Below are 24,277 nucleotides of genomic sequence, written 5' to 3' on the forward strand. Positions count from 1 at the left end.
ATAATTGCAGATTCTCTTTGCCTTGCAGGAGTTCTTTCAGCTTGTGATAGGAAACCTCCTCTCTTTTTTTTTTTTTTTAAACTTTTTTTCCCCCCAAAGGCTGCTATTTAATTTACTATATTGTGTTTCTTTATAGTTATTCAGAGGTAAATCTTAACAGGAAGCCCATTATGTGGGGACCTAAGTTAGTTTAGTACCAGAACATTTATGATCAGTAAATGTAACTGTATATTGCCAACTATTTCTTACCATTACTCTTGGAGAAAAAAATATTTCATCAGCTGCCATTATAGACTACTTTCTATTCTTTATAGCTGCATATCTGTTTCAGGTGGGATCCTACATGGCTTGCACTGCTCACTATGCACTGTGACCATTTTCTAGCTTGCCTGCTCATAGAAGTACTAGCCTATCAATGGAGAGATGAATCATCTTTTAAATTGTGCACAGCTCCCTAAACAAACTGGTGCTTTAGTAACAAACCACTACTATAATATGTGTACACGTGCCATTAAGAACTGGATTAAGACCACAAATATGCTTCACAGAGGTCAGTGGGAAAATCACCCAAATGTAGGACAATCCACTCCAAATGACATGACCAAAATGTCACATCACCCAAAGCATCACTATGATGTGAGCAGTTCCTTATCTTAACACTGGAATGACCATCAGGTAATAAGCCAAAGACATTTCACACCAACAGGGCAGCCAGAGCCCTACTCACCTCAAACAGAAGAGCCATCCAAGGACACCAAGATGCTCCATGTATTCTTGTTCTTGCCAGCTCTACTAATCAACTGGTGCCTAAGCTTGGGCAAGTTTCCCTACCCATTCATGTCCTAGCTTCATTGCAATAAACTTGACAATGACACAGAGGTTATTTGATAGAAGAACATCTTCACCACATGCTCTGGTACCTTGGCTTTGGAAGAATTACGATGTGGTTGGACTTGAGTGTATTTTAAAACGGAAGGAAACAGTTCCAACAGTAATCAGCAGCACCATCACACACAACAGCCAGAGTATGCCTGTGAATTAATTAAGTGGCACTCACTTTTACGGGTGCTGCTTTTAGAACTGAAAGCTGTAAACTGGTAGCAATGCCAACCTTGCCTCATCGTGCCACAGACCAGGCTGCCCATTACAAACCTGAGCTCAGCCAGCCCCAAGGTTCAGGCAAGCACCATTGCTTGAAAAACAGACAGCATCCCCATCAGATGTTCCCTTCCACCTATGGGTAAACATACACTTATGACATTTTATGGCCTCAGATACAAAATTCTTATCTGTCAGACTGTAACATGACCTGGCAGTATCTGTCAAGGTAGACACTTGGTTATCAAGGGTTAAACAGCACAGAAACAGAGCCCTTAATTAACTTCAAGGTTTCCCCATGCCTTATCATGTATGGAGGCATTGTCCTCAGCTTATTTTAAGAAGGAGCAAGCAAGAACATCCAGGTATTATGCCAAAAGCCTCTTTCTCAATTATTCGTCTTATATTACTAACCCATTGTGGCTGACTAAAGGCTAAAGCTGCAAAAGCTGCATCCTGAAGCTGTAAATTTAAGTTGTTTTTTCAATATATGCTGACCTGACTTGCTCCTGTAACTGCAGGCTCCCTGTTATCTTTAACTTCAAGGTAATTGTTTGGCAACTTGTCATTTCTCTATTTCAGGAAAGCAACTCAAATATATGATTCCTAAGAGACAAATCTGATTAATTGCTCTGTCATCAGCTGGTTCCTGATAGTATATGGAGTGCTTAAATAATAAAAATACAATACAAAGAACAAACAGTAAAGTTCTGAAACGAGAATGTTAAAGACATTTGAAGCCAAGAATTGGGCTCTTTTGAAAGTTCAGGGTATAAACCAGACTCTGTTGGATTCCTGCAGTCAGGATAAGCACAGCATTCTGAAAACACCTCTTTGCACCTCTTGCCAGCACCTTTTCACCTGAAAATCCTGAAGAAATCCACAAAGATTTTGATGCAGAGGTTTATAATATCATGAAGAGGAAAAAATCATTCTCAACGCCAGAGTACAACCAAGTCCTAACTCTGAGCTTCTCATCTCATTGTTAGACACCACTGCCTTCTTCCCCTCCTCCTCATTTTAACAGAAGCAACAGCATTTTATTTAATCCACCCAGAAGCAATGACAGAGTCAGAGCTGATACACAGCTAGTGCTGGTTCGAACTCGGAATTACTGTTTTGTGAAGAATGTCAACATTTTGACGTTTGTTGCTATTCTCAGGGTAAAAAGGAACCGCATATTCATCTGGAAATTTTGAAATGTCATGTTGAAATCACAAATTCAATTCTGAATTTCAGAATTTCGCCTTTTATTTCATTGTACATTAGCTTTTTGTCTATTTCAATTCATTAAATGCCAAAGTAGAATATTTTAAATAAGCCTTTTCATTTTACTTGTTTTTGCTTTACTTTAGCATTTTAAAACTATGGGAAGCCACTGTCTCACACTGACAGAAAACCAACTTCAACCATCATTTTATACTGTCTCTGAATCCCATCCAGTGGAAATTTTCGATACGTGACTTTTGGGAAGAGAATACTTGGGTGGAGATATGAGATTTTGGGGGAGAAGACACTCAGGAGGAGGCAGGCAGTGTACAGCAAGCTGCCTGCCTTTCTCCACAAGCAAAAAGCAACACTAAGAAAGAATATATCCCTGTGACAGCAGGAGGGAATCTGGCAGATTGCATTTATTCATCTGCAGAGAACAAAAAATTCCTAGTCACTCGATTAACAGCAAACAGCAAGAGCATTAGTCTCAGTTCAAATGCAAGTGCCGGAGGTATCTACTTTATGTGAGTGATGGCAGACTGTAAAAATTATTAAACCAGTACAAGAGAAGTGCATCAGTCATAGCAAAGGACACTGGTGAGCAGATGTTTGAGGCAAAGATGAAACTTCCAAGCGAATGTCTCCATCACAGGTATTAAATCAGTGGAAAAACTGACAAAAGCTGTGTAGAATGAGAAAACAGTGAGCTGTCCCAGTCCCCTTTTGGGCACTGCAAGTTTCATGAGACTGTGTCGATAGTGGCTGCAGCAGGCAGCAAAGAAACACAACCTCCAGCAGCACGGAAACGGTGCGGCGGTTGAGGTCTGCTAATCACGAGCGGCCACCACCACCTAAACCATGCCAAAAGCATAAGCTGCTTCATTAATTTTACCTCCTGATTTCCAGCTGTCTCCCCACTTAATTTCCACAGCGCTCACCTAGAAGGGCTGTCTGAAGAGGAGGTCATACTCCATATGCACTGATGCTTTCATATGGGTAAATGGGGACAACGTGGCTGGTGTGGGCTAATTGGGTTAGGGGATTTGTACACTTGTGCCATGTTAGTGAGAACAGACACAGCTACCAGAGGGACACTGCTCCCTTACTCCTTCCAGCAAATCTGCAGCAAAGGACCATGGATTTGGATGCTATACTAAATCAGAGCTACAAGACACCTTTGTCCTCCCCAAATCAGCAGATCACTCTCAAGCGATTTTTGTTAAGATTTCCACCATTCTGGACCAAAACCACAGGCTGTCTCAATTGATTTCAGTGGCACTCAGTCTGGATGACGAAAACGTGTAGGTCCCTTTGGGAGGGAATGTGTTTCCTCAGGCTTATGAGTAGATTCAGAAAGAGGAAGGAGAATACAAGGGATCTGAGACCTAGGAAGGACAGACCTCCCAGGTGTCTACAATGGCCATCCCTCAAATATACCAGGAGCCACACAAGGTCCCTGAAAGATCCACAAAGCTACCTGGAAGACATGCAACAGTGTCTCAAAAACACTCAAACATGACCAAAGCCAGTGAAAGGACCTAGACCTATTTGGAGGTATAACAACAAGGGTATTTGCTGTCTTAACCAGTCCAGCACAGAAACATTTGGTGGTAGCTGAGCTGGTCAGTGGTGGGAGTTTTGTCAACCCTGTTTTGGCCACAGGGCAAACTTGCAGGAGTTTTCCACGTCAGAAACTGGCTTTGCCATTTCTGTTTTCTGCTGTGGACATCTTGGTGCCAGAAATCAGTGTAACGAATGAGTCACCCTGGTCTTTTCCTTTCTGGCCTTTGGGAGGGGAGAAGTTAAGAGAGAAGCTTCAGATTTTGACTTGGTCTGAGCGGGCACAGCACCACTGGCAAAGAGCATGAGAGTAGCCAGTCATGTCACGTGTTTCTGTGATGGTCTCATGACAACTCTGCTGCTGGTCCTACAGAAATCCCCACGACCTACCATCCAGAGGAGAAAGCTCTTGAGGCTTTTGGCCAGGAATGCCCTTGAAGCATGTGAAGGTTTAAACGAGGACATGCACTCCACCAGTTCATTTCCTAACTAGGACTTGGGCATTAATGCTAGATGGGGTGCTACAAAAGACTAAAATGCACAGAGGTTTCACATGCATGACTCTCACTTCCATAGCTGGCCCAAGGACAGAATGCAACACAGTAAGTGTGTGAGTAAAACTCATTGTTCTCAGTGGGCTTTAAAAACCAGTACAGATTATTTGCTGTTCCCATACCAATCCAGATTTATTTTGGACCAGCAGCGACTTCAACACGATTAGCACACAGCAAAAAACACAGAGCCACAGTACTGTAAACCTCTTCCTAGCCAGAATGCAAAATACAAATACCCTTTTTTTTGTTTACCCTTTAAAAACCCTAAACAAATTTAATGAAAAATTTTACCTCTCACAGTGATGGATCACAGTATGTATTAGAAGTAAGGACCATGAACTTCTAATCTGACATGGATTTGTTACAACATCCTTAATATTTTGCACATAAAGTGCATTCAAAATTAAGAATGCACTTTTTTGAATACATTTAAAATTTGTTTTATATTTTAAGATCGTTCTCTTGCAAGAAGAAAAATTCCTAAAGGTCTTGCATTTTATGTGATATGTATTAATGCCTGCTTCTTACCCTGGCTTCTCAAATAAATTTTCTTAGCTGAAAGGCCTCAAACCAACCTTGAAAAGGCAAAACACAACAAAATGCAGAAGCCAGTTGTGTGTAGGAAAATATGTTAAAATTCACATTGCGACAAACAAGTCAAATCACAGTAACAATTCTCCCTGTCAGATATCTGGCTCTAACATAGCCTACCTTTTTTTCCCTGTAAATAAAATTAATTTCAAAAGTTGATTTTATGAATGAGTTAGTCTGCAAAGGAAGAGAACAGCATGCAGTAAAAGTGGACAACACTGCATCAACAGGCAAAGCATACCGTGTTTTAATACTACGCATTTCCTGTTAGACTGTAAGATAACCTTCAATTCTTCACCAATTAAACTATATATGTCACAAAGCAGCAATCAAGCAGAGTCTGCCACCAATATGTTACAGAAGAGTTGTAAATTCAAAAGTGAAATAGATATGCAGATATTTAGCAGGCTGGAAGGGAATGAAGGTTCTGGCGGGATTTATCACCAAGCAGATAATAGTCTGTTTTGTGGGAGAACTGAAATTATTTTTATAGCGATATATATGAAGTATTTCTGCATGTATATTTGCAAATGCCATGTGCACACACACAAACATATATACAAATATATATATATATGTGCATACATGAAACCCCAAACTTGAGCTAAATTAAATTGTCCCTCCAGCTTTGTAATGCAAATGAGACTAACAGGCTTGTGCTGTTTGTGGTTCAAGATGATTTGTGTTTCCATAGAGATGCTGACTGAACTAAAGTTTTTGAATTTTTTATATATATAAGCCTACTTGTATCTATAAAAGTCTAAATATGGATCTGCTGTACCTCAGCATTTCCTCAGTAACTCCACTGGAACCACAACGATTTACACCAGTTAAGGCTATGTGCAAATTTTGTGTCTTTCACTACTTTCCAATTTAAGCTCTATACCAAGTACCTGCAGAGCTGAGAGTTTATTACTTCTCTCCCCACTCCTAGCTTCTTGGTAAGGAAGGGGAAGAAAAGAGAAAAAGCAGTTTCTTAACTGTTAGTAGATAATATTTCAAGGACTTCTGTAATTTATTGCCCTCTCTAAACTGCCTGGAGAAACATCTTTGCCTTCAAAAGTTCCCACTGTCAGGAAATCTGGAATTCAGGCAAAACAGTCTGTGTGCTGCTAGTGAAAGAAAATGCCAAAAGGACAGACTTTCTGTTACGTATCAGAAGCTTCTTCCCCTTCCCCCGCAAGCAGCCACAAGCTGAAGAGCAGGGATGTGTTGACACAAGCCAGGGTTGGCCTGGGCACCAACGGCTTCACTGCCTACCCACCTGGGTTTGCCCATCCTCACCCTTCAGTGGACCCTAAGCTTGTCATACACTACGAGGACTCCACAAAGCTAAAGTGCCTGTGTCCCCCCCAGAGCCATGTTAAAGACGGCCACCAGCAGAAGCGACAAAAGCCAGCCAGGGTCAAAGTTTGGGCAGAGAAACCAGGCAGACTGGTTTAACTATTTCAAATTGGCTTTGCTTTATGAGGTCCAGGCACCGGTTCAAGTGGATGAAGGCGACCCAGTGTACCATCACCCAAGAGGAAAATCAGAGCTGAGCTCTGTGGGAACTCATTTCCATGTGGTTTCAGTGATAAGTGTTTTTTGAGCAGCGACACACCAGAGGTCAACCTCCGCAATTGCTCTGAACCACAATCAAAACCAGCCTCTAGCATACCTCCTATCTGTCTGAGAAGAGGAAGGATTTGTCCAATGAACCAAAGGTGTCCACAAGCACATAGAGCAGCAGCTCACACCCAACCTCTCCTTCGATCTTGGAAGGGCCCAGAAGGGAAGACCAACCGCAGCAATGCCATATGGAGGTGTGGCCAGTGAGCTCCTCGGGCTCAAACCAGACGAGAGTTGCCTATTTCCAGCTTTTAAGAAGCCATATGGAGGGATACCTGCCTCAAGACTCTGCAGGCACCATTTAATCCCCCACACCACCTTGCAGGGAGGGTCCCAAGGCATGTTCAGCCATATGGCTCTCCACTCCCCCAGGAAGGCCAGTGAGCGCCCACATCTCCTACCTTTTGCTGCAGCGCAGGCGGCTGCGGGGCCAGCACGGGGTCGGTGATGTAGGTCTTCTTTGTGCCGGACGGCTGGTAGAGCCCAGGAGGAGCCTGGCCCATGGTGTTACTAGCGGGATACGCTGGCTCGGCCTTCCAGGAGCTCTGTGGCACGTAGGGCGCTTCGGAGCCGTTCCTCCCCCCATACCCCCCATAGTAGGGGTCCTGGTAGCGGCCCTGTGGAGGTGCATAGCCGTAGGCGGGCTCTGAAGGCCGAGCAGGCGGCGGGGCGTAGCCATAGTCGGGCCCGTGGGGCTGTGGAGGGCCGTAGTGCGGGGCACCGGGCGGGCGGGCCGGCGGGGGAGCGTAGGGCTGGCCGGGCCCGAGGCTGCCGTAGTGCGCGGGCTGCGGGCCGGGCGGCTGGTAGTGTGGGCTGGGCTGAGCCGTCCTCACCTGGACGTTGAAGGCCGGGCGGCTGGGGGTGGAGGCCGTGGCGTAGGAGGCCGGCACCGGTTGAGGCTTCAGGGTGCCGACAGGAGTGACCGGGATGGGCGCTGGCTGCCCCGGGCCCTTGGCAGTAGACTTCTTGGTGGCGGTGAGGGGAGGCTGGTTGGGGATGATCATCCGCTTGTGGCCAGTGACAGGGGTGGACACGGATGGGGTGGTGGCGGCGGAGCTGCTCGAGGTCCCGGAGCCCTAGGGAGCAAGGAGAAAGAGACGCACCGTCAGCAGGAGGGGCTGCTCGGGCATCAGGTCGAGCAGCAAGGGGTTAAGTGGAAGTGGGGTTTTACAGTAACATCTGCACAGCAACTCAAACTGCTTAGGAAAGCAGGAATGTACCTGAGACCACGTTATAAAATGGTAATAGTAACCTTTCCCTGCTCTGACAGAAAGGGACGGCGCCGCAGCAGCTGAGCAGAACTGCCGTGCATGGTGTTTCGTCTCTCCTTGGAGTTTTCTCCTCCACCTCCAAATGACCAAACAAACTAAAAAGCGATAAACGCAAGAAAAAGGGAGACTCGCAGGAGAATAATTAGGCGAGAGTCCATGCATTCCTGTGAAAATGACAGTGTTTTGAAAAAGAGAGAAAATGAGATTACAGTCTCTACAGAGACATGAAATTCCTTGGGTCCCTAAAGCACTTGTAGGGTACTGCCCCCCAATATGGGAGCTCCTTTAACAATGCAGGAGGCAGCAGAATGGGATGGCTTGAAAGCAGCTCCTAAGCTGCAAGAATTCACTTATATCAAAGCAAAATACGGAGGTGTCCCTGTCCTTGGCTCTGCTCCTAACCACTGCTGGTTGAAAGGTTGGAGTGACCCCAGAGAAGGCAAATGTTACACATGGCTCATTAAAGGGCAGAAAGCAGGCCAGGATTCCTGAGAGCTTCAGAGGTCAGCTCCCACCACGGCAGCCACGTAACCTTGCACCGGTGCCCCAGACACAGCAGCACTCAGGCAGCCAGGGAAGAAAGAGGTTCACAGCAAGTGCCACCGCTTCCTGCGATTTGGCCACCAAATGAAAATTTAATGCAGTGACACTGTCCTAATAGGCATCATACATCCTTCTGTCTGTACCTGTTTGTCTGATTTACCTAATATTTAAATCCCACATCCAAAAACACTGGTGTGAAAGGACATCTTTGTTAAAGAGCTAACAATGTGGAATAGTTTCTGAAGAACACTGACGATCACCCTTAAGTCTTTTCACTAAATCAACGAAGAGCAAACTTGAATTTCAGGAGTTTAGGATTAGGTAAAATTTCTTGCCTCTCTATTTTCCTTTATTCCAAAAGAGTACCTGAATTTCATGCCTTCCTATACAGAGATGCACTGAAGACATGCAGTTCGACAGTATTTCTTTGCTGTTGCACTTAACACTATAGTTATATGAGGTTATATCTCATCCAAACTTCCTGCACCGGGCTTGACCTCAACCGCGATCTGCTTGATAACCTATAAGTTCACAGCAGCCCAAAGTCAGACCAGCTCAGTCCTCACGCTAAAGCATATACCACCTTTCCCTAAACAACCAATCTTGTATTTGTCCTCAGGCGTTCCTGCTTTATGCAGGCACCCTGACCTCTACCTACTGCCCCATCATCCTCTTGCTGGGACTGCTGGACAGGGGAGGGAGCGGTGGGGGCTCATGGGGACACCCCATGCACAAGCTCTACCCGGGCCAGAGAAATCCTCTGCCTGGTCAGCAGGTGGCGGCAATAAATTGCTGCCAAACCAACCCGGGCCAGTGGCTGGAGAGGAACTTCAACCACCCATTTCTCTGGACCTCCAAGCATACCAAACTCACCTTCCATAGAAGGTGGGAGAAAGGGAGACACACCCCACCCCAACATTTGGCAACCACTACATATGAAAAGGGAGATAAGAGCAAGCTGCTCAACTTCTAGTCCACAGCCCACAAGTAAGTCTACCAAAGGAATAAGGAAGCTCTGCTATCCAACTGACAGCTCTTCCCTAGCAATGTGCAAATACATTTTTGCCAATGCTCCTGCAATCACACCTTCAGGGCAAACCTCCCGTGAGAGTAAACCTCCCATGAAGAATCACTATAAATGAGCGAAAAAACAGGCAAATAAGACCATCAATCTGTTTTGAGAGATGTAAAAGATGTGTATGCAGAGGTGGGGAATAATAAGGCAGCAAACTTCTGCTGGAGAAAAACATCTCAATGTATTCAAACCCTGACCTTGCCAACAGATCCATGACAAGGCAGTACATAGACTGAAGAGATTTTGAAACTGGGAGCAAAGAAGAGCTAAAGCATGTCTCAGTTGAACTGCAAGGGCAGAGACAGGTTAAGGGTCTGTAGCCCTCCATTAATACTACCTGATTCTTCTATTTCTTAAACATCTGAGGAGGAGCAGGCATTCCTCAATCCCTGTGTCAAAGCACAACTGCACCAGCACTCATTGCTAGCAAGAAAATTTCCTTTCTGTCAGACTTACTCTCCCATGTCAGCTTGACATTTATGCCTGGGAGTGCTAGAAACTTTCTCATTTCCTCACCTATTTTATTCTTGTAAGTGACAGTAGTTTGTCCACTTACTGTAATGGGATGAAAGGTCCACAACGCGGCACTGTGTAATTACCACCAGAAAAGCATTTTTCTTTTCCATGTGAAGAGGGAGAAGGTAGATAATGTTTTAAAGACAATGGCCTATTAGGGGGAGGGGGAAAGCCCGAACCAAACCAGAAATGAGCCCTATTCATCACATCTTATGTTTCTGAATGCAGACTCTGGAAGCAGGTGATGACAGAGCGCTAGTAAAGCTCTTGCGATGGAAGTCTATTCCACCCCAAGAACTGGGGGACTTTCATCTTACATATAAACATGCACATAACACTTCACTTAATGTGTTGATGCTAGTCTCCTGCCTGGACTGGAATATACCTTAAGAATGAATGATAACCCCTTTCTCCAAAAAACCTCTCACTGCCTATTGACTGGCACTCTGAAAGGCTCTGAGCAGCTCCCATGTTTGACACTACAAAGAGGATGAGCTGAGAGTCTCCCCTCCTGCACCAGAGCCCAGTGAAGGAAGGCGGCAAGTTGGGGGTGTCCCGGTCAGAGACCAAGCTTTGCCATCAACTTCACAGCAAAAGCTCAAGCTAACAAGTACTGGCTGCATTGTGGCATTCAAACCACAGGCTGCCTTGAGGAGGAGGAAGTTTGCCTCAGTAGGAGTCCCCAGAGGCGCCCTGCATGACTCATTCTGAATTCCTCAGAGGGTGCTGGGCAAGTGTGTGATGAAAGATGGGCTTTAGGGGGAGGAAGAGGGTGTAAGGCTAGTTACTGTGGTGTAGTAGAGAAATGGGACAGGTTAGAGGGAACTTAACACTACTGGAGCACTGATGATTTATGGGGACACAAAGAGGAACACTGGCTGTAGCTCCTGAGCAAGGGCACAGGTGAGGTATCACCATAAATCCTCTGCCCTTTTGCTTGAGAGAGACATAGGTGGCCACAGTCCAGCCTTTTGCATGTCCAGCCACGCACTCAAATATCACCCAGGCTTAAACCTCTAGATTATTAATGGATTAAGAAAAGACTTTATAAACACACATGAACTATGGACAAGATTCCTGCTCTGAGGACAGTCATGTGCAGAAGGTACTCAGATACCATGGGGAAGAGTGATTTCAACAGATGTCTGGAAGGCACTAGGAAGACAGGAGGGATGGATGAGGCTATAAAGTGCCAGGTAGATAGAGAGCGAGTAATGAATAGAAAGCTGGAAAGGGCTGCCTATATCACTGGGTACAGTCCTAGCAAAACAGATGACTGTCACAAATGTTTCATCCAAATGAGTCCACAGAACTTTTGCTAGCGTAACAAAGTAGACTCATCCAAAAGTACACTGAAGTGACAGCCCAGAAGCATGAAAACAAGAAAAAACAGGAGAAAGACAAAGGAGAAAGACAAAGAGTGGATTCATAGGAGTGCAGGCATCCCTCCCTCCAGCAGCTCCTGGACAGCTCATTTCAAAACCATATTGCATTTGCAAGTGACCATCGCAGCCAAACACGCTCTCTGAATCCTCTAAGAGCTGTTTTCAGAGGAATACAGGCTTTCCTCTGCTCGCCATGCACTAGATGAAACTGTCTGACACGCTTTGCAAGTGCAAATTAGAACCACGCTACTTACCATCAACTCCTTCTTGCAAATTCATATTTGCAAAGAAAGAGTAAACTAGAAACCCCAGGTGCTGATAATGCAGAGTTGTTAAGAGAAACTAGAGTAGGAAGGAGTTAAATTCAGAACCTCATCTACCACAAGCATTATAATAGAAAATATTTTTTTTTTTAATGGGGAAAGCACAAGAGCCTTGTTTAAACACAGATGGAAGTACCTAAATGTTCTGCCTCTTCTACAAATGAATTATCCAGCAGTTCAAATAAAGGTGAACTAATACTGACAAAAATCAAGTAAAACTCAATCAATGGGGGAGGAAAAAACCCCCAAAACACTTCTAAAAAAAGTTACCATGTGTAACCATGAGGGGAATCAATTTGCTTGGTAACTCCTGCCCTGTGTTCTTAAATGCAGTGAAAAGTTTATAAACATTTGGAGGAGTTTCTTGTATCAATGACCATACAAGAAGTCTATGGTGGTATGATAAACTTGTGCTGTCCTAGGGGTCTGTCAAAGCTGGGTATCTAGATTCAAATCTGCCCTGGTGGGGAAACTTGAAATCCTGAGTATCTCTGCAATTCTTCATTCTGTAGAAATTATTTACATAGATCTTAAATTAAATTCAACATATACCTACAACTAAAGTCATCACACAGGTACTAGGGATGAAACCTGTTGTTCTACAAAAATTAGCTTATAATTCTATACTATTTGTCAGGGTTAAATCTTAAAAAGAGTACAGAATAACTACAGTCTACAGCAGGAGCATGATTCTATGTGATCAGCTGGAACCCTTATAAAAAGGACTTCATTCTCCTTTTATTTTGTGCATTTGTGGAGTATTTTCTATAGAATCCCTTCAGTTATTCAGTTTCACAGACTGGATCAAAAATGCCAACACAAAGTTTACCACATTCTATTCAATTCTCCAGGCATTTTTCATAAAGGTACAGTTGAATAGCTTTAGCCCTTTAGCTGTCAAATTATCACATATAAAGATACATTACTCCAGCTCAGTGGTTTTCAACCTTTATGCACGGCAGCCTCCAAATGTTTTTCAGGAGAAACATGCTCCTTTACAGAGGGAGTTAATCTACTGACAATAAACATGGTTTTTTAAGTTACCTTTTACTGAATTCTTCTTAGTTACCTTAGGAGTGATCCACGGACCCCCAGGGTTTGCAGAGCACAGGTTGAGAATCACAGCTCTAGCTGCGGCTGTCTTTTTCAAGTATTTCAGTCGCTATTTATTCCAGGCTAGAATGAAACAACCCTTCTTCCTCGAAAGGCAGAAACCTGGGAACTACTGGCGGGCTGAACCCAGGATGCAGCATTCCCAGGGGGCTGCCAGTTCACAGTGCTGGTGCAGCATCTCTCTTCCTAACTCAGCCACTCTTCTGCATGGTCCACGGGCACAAGTTCGACTGAAATGCGGGGTCAGCTCAGGCATGTGCCAGCTGAAATTTTTTAAGTATCTCTCAGTGGTGGTGGTGGTTGGAGGCCCGGGTGGGAAAGTCAGCGAAGGGTGGAAAATGAACTTAGCTTCTCCTGACGCCATGGATTGGCATTCACCTCGGCTAGCTGGAGGTGCTTAAAGCTCTCTGTGAAATGCATCTCCACGGGGTCATTTATCCCATTCTAATATTGAAGCCTAAAACAGGGGAGATGAATCATCCACTGGGGGAATCTACTTCACTCCACTGACTGTAAAAGAAGCATAAAACCAGCCAAGACAAGTCACTGAATATTTAGACAGCACAAGTTAGTGGAGACAAATTCCACAATAAGCAGGTAATTTTGATGTGACTGTAAGAAGCACAGATACCTTTTCCCTGCATTAAGTGGGACTGCCATTCAAGCTCAGCTAGTGCTGCACACCAAGGGGATTTCTGAGTGCCAGCAGCTCAGACAATCAATCGGGACCCTGCCATGCCATGCAGCCAACGCAACACCGAGAGGCCGGGCCGCAAAGACATTTCCAGTGTATGAAGGGGGGTGACATGGGTGGGTTGTCCTTTCCCACCTCCTTTTCCACCTCCAGGCTGAACAGTGGCTCTCACTGGAATTAGAGCCGCTGCCTTGCCAGGAGCAGTGGCTGGGCTGAGCCTCCCTCCTGCCTAAGGTAGCAGATCCCAGATCCCTCTCAGTTTGGGAAGGATAACCCCAGAGAAGAATCAAATACTCTGCTTTGAAACCTGGGGCTTTAGGTACCTGAAAATGTGAAGAGGCATTTTACAGGGTTTCCTGATGTGCAGACACTTCTAACTCCTGTTGACTTTAAATTCTGTATTTGAACGAGCTGCCTTGCTACTGATAATATATGGCCAGGTTCCCCTGAACATATCCTCTTTTTCTATCTAAAATAACATCTGGGTGAAAAAGAGAAATCTGGCTTTTCATTTGGGACTTACAAATACCTGGAGTTCTGGTAGAGTTCCAGCTGGGTTGCTAAATGTCTAGAGATCCTGGGCAGATACACTGCTCCCATTCAGCATACCTGATGCATTTTCAATATACAGGATCTTCTGGCCGCCTTTATAATGTCCAGATACTAGGCCAAGCCCACTGAGGACACAACAGTCCCCTCTGCACTGCTGCTATGTGGTGCACACAGCTCAACACAATTTCTTTATGTGTCAAAGTTCACTTAGAATCTGGTCCAAAATTTTGAAGTCTAGTCCAAAACCTTAAAGCCCTCAGCCAAATCACGTTTATAATCAGATGAAGCTTTTCTTTACAGTTTCATCATTCTCTCATTTCTAGTTTACAGCTGACAAGTGAGTGTCACAAAGGCATGGGCTGTGCATGGATCAGCAGCCACACTCATACTTCCCAGATGTGTTTATATGGGATTCAGCTTGCTGGCTTGATCACCAGAAGCTATCAAGGTATTCGAACGGATTGCTCCTAGGCATTATACCAAAAGAAGAGGAGAAATCTAATAAAGTGTTCATCTCTGGTTCTCAAATAAAGAGAATACCTTACAGATGCCATAAAGCGTTACAAGAACACAACTGCTTCTGAACTTTGATCTGTTTTTCAGCTGCTACCACGGGTGGAAAAGGAGTCAACATACCTCTTAATGTTTCTGTTCACAACCTCTTTTGTACTCCTTGTGATGTCCCAGCTGGAAACACAAGGGAGAAGAGGGTGCACAAAAAAAATGGTGATAACAAGTTGACCTCCAATATTTTATCATGGAAAGCAGCCTTTCACAACTGACCCGTGCAGTTACAGACACACACCTTGGTTCAGCTTGCAGTACGAGTGTCAAGTGTTTTGGGCAATCTGGGTTTCCACTTTCCAACACTCCATTAATTCCAAAGAGCCTGAACACATCTGAGATGTTTGGTCTCCAAAACATAACAGTGTTATGCCAGGGAAGAATTTTGCTTTTCCTTCTTAGTTTCCTATTTACTTTTTTATTTGTTTATCCCAATGCTATCACTACGATGACTACTATGAGCTTTTTTATTCATTTTTCCCTTTCTGATGAGTGATCATCTGGTATTTATGAGAAGGACTATGGGAGAGACCAGTTTTAAAAGATGTGCAAACGATTGACCTAAATACTTCTAGCTCTGGTAGACAGTCAAGGGCCATAATTTTAGCTTAATTCATTGAAAGGGCTAGTTACGATTAAAAGTCTATTTAATCAATTCCACTTGAGCAGTTCAAATGCAGCAGCAGTTTCATCTACAAGAACATCGGGTATCAGAACGAAAAATATCTTTGTCAAAAAGCTACAGAAGATGCCAGTCACCAGAAGTTAAATGTTTTCTGAATTCCTCTCGGGATATTTCTGTAATTTCCCACTCTCATCACTAAAATGACAAATTGTGCCAGTCTGGACCTCAGGAACATGCAACGGCAGTCCCCTGCACTGGCTGAATTGGTGGCACATCGACTCAGCAACACATTACATAAGGACCTGTGCACCACAAAACTACTGAATACAGTCCCAGAACAGAAGACCACAAAAAGGGTAGAGCAGTACCATGTGAAGGCAAGTCCCTGTGTGCATGGAGAAGTGAAACTGAGCTCCTTAAGAAGCACCTTCTCTAAGGCTTACAACATGGGAATGTCTAAAGCATTTCTATTCAGCAAACTGGGCCCTTCTAATGGGCTGAACAAGTCTCCTTGCTTAATTTAGGCAAAATGTTGCTCTGCCTCACAAATGGGAAGCCCCCACCCCCCTATAAGTATGAATTTTGGGTAAGCAAAGTATTTTTATGACTTTTGCTATTACTAAGCTAGTGAAGCTTAGAGTATCATAATTACACCATCCACAGACTTAAAAACATTTTTTTCTTCCTTTTATAGCTTGCTATTTGTAATGGAAAAGAAGCTCGTGTGCATGATAAACATGGGCAGGTTGGAGAGTTATACAGATTATGCTGCTATCCATGGATGTGTATCATGATTATAAAAAATGGATTAAAAAGGTATAATGGAAGATGCGTGAGTAAGGGAAAGGGATGCGCACCTGCGAGTGACAAGACAAAATACATGTATTCATGAAGTCTTCTGGAGAAGTCTTCTACAACTTATTTGGTAAAGTTATCATTTGCTATTGTGTGTTGAACAACAGATTTAAAGAACAGTCCAAAAACTCTATAAAAGCTTCTCATTGTCTACTAAATTGCAAAGGAGTTTTCGAGTGTTTATAGAGTATACAAGCTTTCTTCCTTTATTAATTCTAGAGAACATTAAAAGAATGTGCATATGCACACATAAATAATATGAAATACATATGCACCCAGACACCACTTGATTTACTTTGTGTTACTTGTTATTTGTTTACGATTCCATTTATTTGCTTCATTGCTTGCATTTATAACCTATTTATTTTTTCAAATTCCGAAAGTCTATTAAACCAGATTTTAAAAATTATCCTACCAGAGGGCATAAACATTTTTGAATGTTAGTATTGTCTCTATTTCCTGTAAAAAACATGTGTTTCTTTTCCCCACGTTTTAAAGACTGTGCGAATAGTAGTACAGAAGAGCAGAAGCATCAGCGAACAATTCCATGTTCATATAACATCTGTTTTCTTAGGGTTCAGTTGAGGTCCAGAACCCACTGTCATATGCCAATATTTTTAGTGGGCTACAAAATGATTCAAGTTAGTAACCTGAGTGGTTAGCAGCAGAGAAAAACTATACAGCCTCACCAGAAAAATAACAGCTCAACCAAAAAAAAAAAAAAAAAGTAAAAGACAGGCAGATGTGACAGAGAGGTTATTTTCCTATTAGATCCAATGTACACCTTTCCAAAAGGCTGACGAACTCCAACAACAGGTCAAATTTAACTGTTTTCCCAGATGGCTCCTTCTGGGAAGCGGAGTGGAACGTTCCCTCATTTATCCGTCTGCCTGGGTTATCACCCCTGCCCGAAATACCTTAGTCTTTCCACAGTATCACAGATTCCAAGTACAGTGTTGAAAAACCTATCTGATTGGAAAGGTTTTCTTTCACCTGATGTGGCTTTTTAAATTATTCTATAGGTATATAAATACATACACCAAGATACACAGAATTTACCCACTGCAACATGTCTAGTCAAAACACCAGGGCAGTACTGTAATAAGCCAGGAAAGTGAAAGAGCATTAATTTATAGCACAAGAAAAAATGCCATCTGTACCACAGAAATACTCAACTATAAAACAAAACAGAAAGTTAGAATATTTTTAAATTAAAGTTTTAACTCAGAATAATCACTGATTCCTCACTATTTTCCTCTCTTCATAGAGAACGTATAATTACATTAAATGTATGCTTAATAAAGCGTTTCCTCAAAAGACACACTGATAAAAATTTAGAATCATAACAGTATCACTCTAAAAAGCCTGTGTAAAGCAATCTCAAATCCATTGCCTCACCAGGCTTGGTTCTGTTGCAAATGGCATTATAAATTAATCCAGTTCTCCTAAATATGCCTTGAGGAAACAAAACCACAAATAGGCATTGTAACTTTTAATATAAAAAACACAAAAAAACAAAGAACAAGAAAAAAAAAATCTTCTCTTCATTCTTGACCAGAACGCAAGAGCTGTGTTTTTAACAACTGATATTGCTGAATAGGTTATATACTTCGTCCAAAAGTCAACTTTTTTTGATGCAGCTTAGTCCCACATACTAGTTTAATACCACACTCCTCTCAGCTCAGCAGTTTTAAGGAGAGGAAAAAAAAAAAAAAGGTTGCTAAACTTCATCAATAACAACCTAATGAGCCCAATTAAGTTATGATTTATAATTTTCCTTGCTTACACCATTCTTAGACCAAAATAACATCCCAAGACATTTGCTCCATGGCTGCTGACTGGGTTAAGGTTATCATAGTCACAGCTGAGAACCAGAATATTCTTCACTACCTCTTGCTGCCTGAGTTAAATTTTTTTAAAAGTGCCTTACATAAAGCCACATTCTGATCTCAGTGACAGTGGTGCCAGCTTAAGCACATCTGTTGACTCCAGAAGATTTACTCCAAATACACTGGATGCTGCAGATCAGGATTTGGCCTACTACTGTCTCTGAATTCGGAGGGTTTTTCTCCCCACTGGGAACACAGCAGAGGTTTCTATGCAAACTGTAACAAATCCTACGGATCTAACCTCCTCCAGGCAATAATCGTCTAGCTTTGCTTAAAACTCATCATGTAAGGAGATCTTGGCAAATCATGCTGCTGCAACCTGAAAGAAAGCAAATGAAATTTATAATCAAGGCTAAATATAGCCTGCACCGGACTAAACCTCAGCACCTCCAAGCACCCAGCTCAGCACGTAATGGCAGCAGCATTGCCAGTCCAGCTCTCGGGCCAGCTGTGCACCCTGACTTGTGTACCCATCCACAAACACTTTTGCATAAGGAATTAAAAATAAGCGTGCTAATTCAAAACAAACAGACATATCCTCCCTCTCTCCTCACTTTTCTCCTTCTGGTGGATGTATAAATGCATACTGATGGCTACTGGGATTTATAGCCTAACCGATTTTGACATTTTTAACTTCAGAATTTGAAACAGTGACCTTCTAGCCCTGGGGCAGGAGTGCTAAATGCTAAACACTCTGGGACTAGGGAGTATTAATTTAGTCCTTCTGAGCAGCTTGGCTTCAACACTGATCTAACAAGGGCTCAACGCTCTCCAAAACTCAGCAGTGGACGCCCAAAAACTGCAAGGAATTTTGGATCCAAACTGGAGTTTCGTGGCTTTCATTCTTGTTTGTCACAGGTCAAATTAAGCTCCAGACCTGAACTTGAGAGCGGTGGGGAAAATTCAGGTCTGGATCTGAATTTACAGTGGAATTAAATTGTATTTCATGTCTAGCTTGTAATGCCTTTTTTTTTTTTTTTTTTTTTTTTTCCAGTTCATGACGTATTTGTATTTTAAGAAAAATAATTATGCACGGAGCAAGCATCCTGGCATCACAAGTCATCAATAAATCTCTTTTCCATAACAACCCACAAGAATTCACTGCAGGACCCAATTGTTAAAACACAAAGCAATGACATTCTATAAGCTTTCAGAAGTATCATTCTAGCCCTTGTGGACTCACTGAATTCTCTAAATGAGTCACTGGCCTCTCAACAGAATTCTCAAAACTTAGGTTAAGCCAGGTTAATTCCCTCCCCCCTTTAATTTAGAAGTCCAGCTGCAGCGTGTGGCTTTCCAGTGAAAAGATCTAAATGCAGAGCCCATTCACCCTGAACAGGAAATCTCATGGGGCCCAAAGCTGACCTCTTCCTAAAAGCTAGAGATAAACCACGCTAACAGGAAAAAAATGGGATTTCCAAAGCCTCATGGGCCATGTGATATGAAAATCAATATTCCTCTTACATGACACAAATCATTTTCTGCTGAAGGCCAGAGGACCATAGTTGAAGCTACTCTGGTTGGGGAGGGTGAAAGGGTAGCTGTAAGAAATGGGGGATGAAGAGAGCAAACACTTTAACCAGAGCAGGGACAAGGGAGACACCAAAAACGACCCTTCTAACCAAAGCAAGTGAGCAGACATGGCATTTGGGGTTGGGCTCAGGGCTTCAGCTAGGTGAGACTTGGAGAGGACACGCTCTCTGCCCTGCACACTCTCCTTGCTGGGAAGTGAGATGATGGGTACTCGTTTGCTCTGTCCAAGGCTACTTGTGACAACTACAGCTTGCAGCACAGCATCCTGCTTTAGCTACCTTGCCTCTAACTAACCAGTATCAGCTACACTGGAATCCCAAAAAGAAAGTTTTTTCTGGGCAGATACATCATATCATACTCTTCATAAAGAGATAAACTATGCTGAAAGTAGCTCAAGTTTTTGTACCCCCACCTCTACTCTGCTAGAAGATTATTTGAAAATATCACTGCCCGGCTTGTTAGAAAAATTTCCGGGCTAAATATTTCGTGTCCAGTTCGTCCTTAGGAATGGATGCAACAAACAAAAATCACAGCAGGTCATGCCGTTAATGTCAATGATCTGTACAAATTTGGTTGAAGCCAATAACTGTCTTTAACCTTCAGCAGCAGTACAGTTTTCACCACTGAAAATATATCCTAAGGAAGAAAAGTTTTGCCTCAGCTGTAATTAATTATTTTTTAATAATAATAGAAACCTACCAGATTTTTTTTTAAAGGAAAAGATGGAAAAGGAAAAAAGGAAAAAAAAAAAAGGAAAAATGGAAAAAGGAAAAAAGGAAGAAGGAAAATAAAATAAATAGTTTATCCTACTACTGCTGCAAGGAAATATTTAATTGAGGATTTTGGAATTAGTTTTAAAAAAGTACTTTTTAAGATTGCAGAAAAAGCTTAAAACATGATAAAAGCTAAACAGCCTGATGGAAAACTAAGAAGAAAATGAAATAAGTTTTTTTAAAGGGAAAATACAAATGATTTTAAACTGAACCTATGATATTTTTAACAGCTGGAACTGATAATGCTGAACTCAGCCATCATTCTACTATATTTAGTTTTGTATCTATCAAAGTCCACATGACTTTTCCATGAGACAGACAGATAGATCTATAGGCTGATAGACAGATGGATAGGTACATAAAAAGAAAAAGGAAAAATATCATTAGGAAAGGGAACATTTTCTTGTCTGTTCTTTCAGTATGATTTTTTTTTTCATTTCAATTTCTACCTTATTATTTCCTATAAGTAGAAACAGATTTTTCTCTCTTTCAAAAAATTCTTAAACAGAAAACCTCCTTTGACAGTTTCAGCAGCAGATTAATCACTTTTGCAACCCACAAAAAAAAAAAAGTTTTCTGGAAAGCATAACTGTCTGTAAATGTAAATGACAGAATTACTCTCTCTTATGCTAAGACGCCTACACATGCTCTCACTTCCATGACTCAGCACCAGATAAAAGCTTGTGAGATAATAAGTAGCAAACTTTCCTTTAGAACAATAAAAAAGGTTAAAAAAAACCTCTTACTCCCCCTGTCCCCCCAAAAAAATAATCCTCATGGTGTTAAGCCAAAGTCTGCCAATGGTTTCCCCTCCCACTGGAATACAAATATCCAAAGGACTTCAGAGAGGGACAAGGCTCAAGCAGCATCAAAATCAAAACACATGCAAACACGAGAGGCTTTTCTTTTTCTCCAAATGAGCAAGAATGGGTCTGTTGCAACAAAGAGGAATTTTATTACTGTTCATCCCCTGCCTTGCTCTAATTTGGTAGACAAATGAGTTGAAATTTTGCTCACCTATAATGAAAATTTCCAGGCACTCTAAGGCAACGCACTCATGCCAAAAATCACAGAAACCTGTGGGGAAGGGAGGGGAATTTCAGTGGGACTTTCCCTCCTGTACTGTGGTCGTTGTCTGACTTAAGCTTGTTAGAGCCAGAGTAACTTCTCCTTCAGCAAACCAAGTCAGTGCAGACCCTACAGACCTAAATATGACTCTTTATTTTGGACAAATCATCGAAATAAAAGCTGAAAAGGAGGGGTTCACACCTCAGCTACGCTCTTATGATGCCCCTGAAAAGGTATGGTCTTAACACCAAAATGTTGCCAGTCAGCTTGTGAATGCTGCTGGAACAGACAGCCACCTCCTCTCTATACACTCTTGTCAGTCCCAGCATGCAGGTGAAGTAATCAAAGGGTAGTAATCAAGAGAGGGCTGATTATTTACTTATTAAGCAGAGATACTATGGACCTGAGGAGGAAAAAGTTGACTTCCCAAGCCCTGGTACAGTCTGGAGTCCCCCCTGCTGAGTGACAGTCATTTCTGCTAAGAGCTTCCATCACCTCATGTGTTGAGTGGGTCACCATGAGTCCCGTGTCCCTTGGAGGCAGCTCACTCTACCAGAAGCTGAAAATTACCTAGTAAATAAAGCAGCAAAATGCTGCTTGTGCCCATCACCTCTGGAGGAAGCAGAGTCCAGCCAAGGAGCACCGCAGCCCCTCCTGAACACATTGCTGCTGGTGGCTTTTATGGTTTTTATGCTGGAAATTGTAAGTTAATGGTATTAGCCATTAAAGTTTAAATTCAAAGGAAAGCCCCAGGGTAAGGCATCCTGTGCCATGGGTGAGGGACTTCTCGACAGAGGGATGCTTTGAACTGAGCCAGAGGTAGAATCAAACCATTCGAAATACCTTCATTAATAAAGTGCACCTGCGCTGGCAGGAGGCGGGTGAGCAGAGCCAATGTCTCAGCGTGGTGCTGGCAGGGCCCCGGCTGGAGCACACGTGTGTCCCACACAGATCAAGGAGTGGGCAGGAGCATCCCCATCCCGGCTGCTCCCCATCCCTGCGCAGGGAACACTGAGCAAACAGAGCAGCGTCCGGATGCTCTGGCTCAGCTGGCTGCCAGGCGGGTGAAGCATTGCCGCTGACAATTTCAGTGTCACTCATCTTCATAGAGCAATGTCTTGTGAAAGTTTGGGCAGGGTCCCCCGAGCACTGGATACTTCCCAAAAAGAGTGATCAGGGCTGGGAGAAGCATGGGGAGAGGGCTCCCACACACCCAAACACCATCCCTTTTCCCCAGTGTTCCCAAGGAAAAGCCCTGTAAGCTCTAGATGAGAATTTTCAGGCCCAGAAAATGACAGTACTGACCCATTCACATTCGTGTCTCAAAACCATGCTCTTTATTTCACAACTAACAGATTTCCGCATCCAAATCTGACTCAGAGCAGGTGTAGCTTCAGTGGTTTCTGTGCAGCCACATCTGCTCACACTCCAGGGCAAACGCCAAACTATTTATTGCTACTTAAAATTTATTGCATTTTTAGTCCTCCATCCCAAAACTGCTTTTGTTCAAAAATTCCTTTTAAATCCTTCTATGCTGACTGGATAAATCAAATTTGACAATTAAAATGGTAAATTGTTCAGAACCTCAGAGTTTCCACCTGAGAATCTCCAAATACTTTTGGAACTTAAACGCACTCAATCACTCCCATGCCTCTTGCAAAAAGTAAAAAAAAAAAAATAGAGCATCCTTTTTAATTCTCTTTTCACAGATGAAAAACTGAAGTCCTGGGAGCCCAAAATGGCCTGCTAGGAAGTCGCTTGCCCCAAAGACAGCTTATCCAGTAAATCAGAGGCAGGGCTGGGAAGGGAAGCCAGGAGTTTCAGCAACTCTCAGTCCTCTTGTTCTCACCACTTCATCAAACAACAGGCACAGCTATGCGATCATGCAGTTGTCAGTGTTTTCCCTCAAGGGGGCTGGACAGAAGATGCTGAAAGCATTTGATCCACATGGTATTAAATGCTAGCACTGAACGTTATTGTTCAATGATGAAAATTCAGACATAAATAACTGGCTTGTTTCGAATAAGTAAAAGGATATCTGTGTTTGCAGGAAACTCACAAGAGGGAGTAAAGAACCAGGGTGTTCCTTTTCTTTTATTATTACTCTTTTTATTTCTTTTGTAGCAGTGTCTGGAAATAAACCATGAGACAGAGGAGCTGCTCCCGCTGCTGCTGTGGCAGATGGCAAGCAGGGCTCGAGACCGGGGCTCTGCTTCGGCAGGGCTGCGTGGGGAATTCTGCAGCGGGAGGAAACAAGGCGAAATGTGCAGGCTGCCGTCTGCATTCAGATAAAGCACTGTCTGTTGCTAGCAGCACAAGTTGTTCTGAAAACAAGAGTCAATCATCTGTAGCCTTATTTCTGTACATTTCCTGCAGGGGTCTCATGAAATAAATGAGAATAAATGTAAGGGCGAGAGTTCCTATTAGGAGCAGCCTCGTCAGCATCACCCAGCCAAGCATTTACGTCATCAGCATGCTAATTTAATCAGACCTGAGCAGTGATGCTATAAATGGATTACCATCCCAGCTAGTGTGGTTACCGAGGTAACTCAGCCCTTTGTGCCACAGATACAATCGGCTTAATGATAATAAAAACCTCAGCACAAATGAAACAGAAGGAAAAGTCTGACAGGGCTGACGCATACACGACCCTTTCTCTCCTCTTCCCCCTCCCCTTCCCCAACCTCAGCCGCTTACTGCAATAAAATTAAGTGCTGCAGTGATCTGTATGCACAGCATTCCCACAGGGAACACACAAGTAAATAGAACCCGCGGAAATAATTAATACAGGCCAACAACTAATGCCGTCAGCACTACTTAGTCATTCCACCAACCCTGAATGGGAGAGGGACACACAGACAGAAACACCACA

The 24,277-nt window shown here is 43.1% G+C and overlaps 1 protein-coding gene across 23 annotated transcripts in view; it reads right to left on the bottom strand.

The window, feature by feature from the left end:
* The window catches only part of LPP (LIM domain containing preferred translocation partner in lipoma), a 348,295-nt gene that overhangs the window by 124,093 nt on the left and 199,925 nt on the right, over positions 1 to 24,277 (bottom strand). For 21 of the 23 annotated variants that reach the window (XM_074833994.1, XM_074833988.1, XM_074833995.1 and 18 more), the window contains one exon: positions 7,028 to 7,702. In XM_074833994.1, the coding sequence (XP_074690095.1) occupies positions 7,028 to 7,702 (675 nt within the window). Of the gene's footprint in view, positions 1 to 7,027; positions 7,703 to 18,072; positions 18,330 to 24,277 lie in introns of those variants that run through there. The other 2 variants (XM_074834002.1, XM_074834004.1) reach the window with 2 other exon arrangements.

Source organism: Strix aluco, chromosome 9 (genome assembly GCF_031877795.1).
Source record: "Strix aluco isolate bStrAlu1 chromosome 9, bStrAlu1.hap1, whole genome shotgun sequence".
Lineage (NCBI taxonomy): Eukaryota > Metazoa > Chordata > Aves > Strigiformes > Strigidae > Strix > Strix aluco.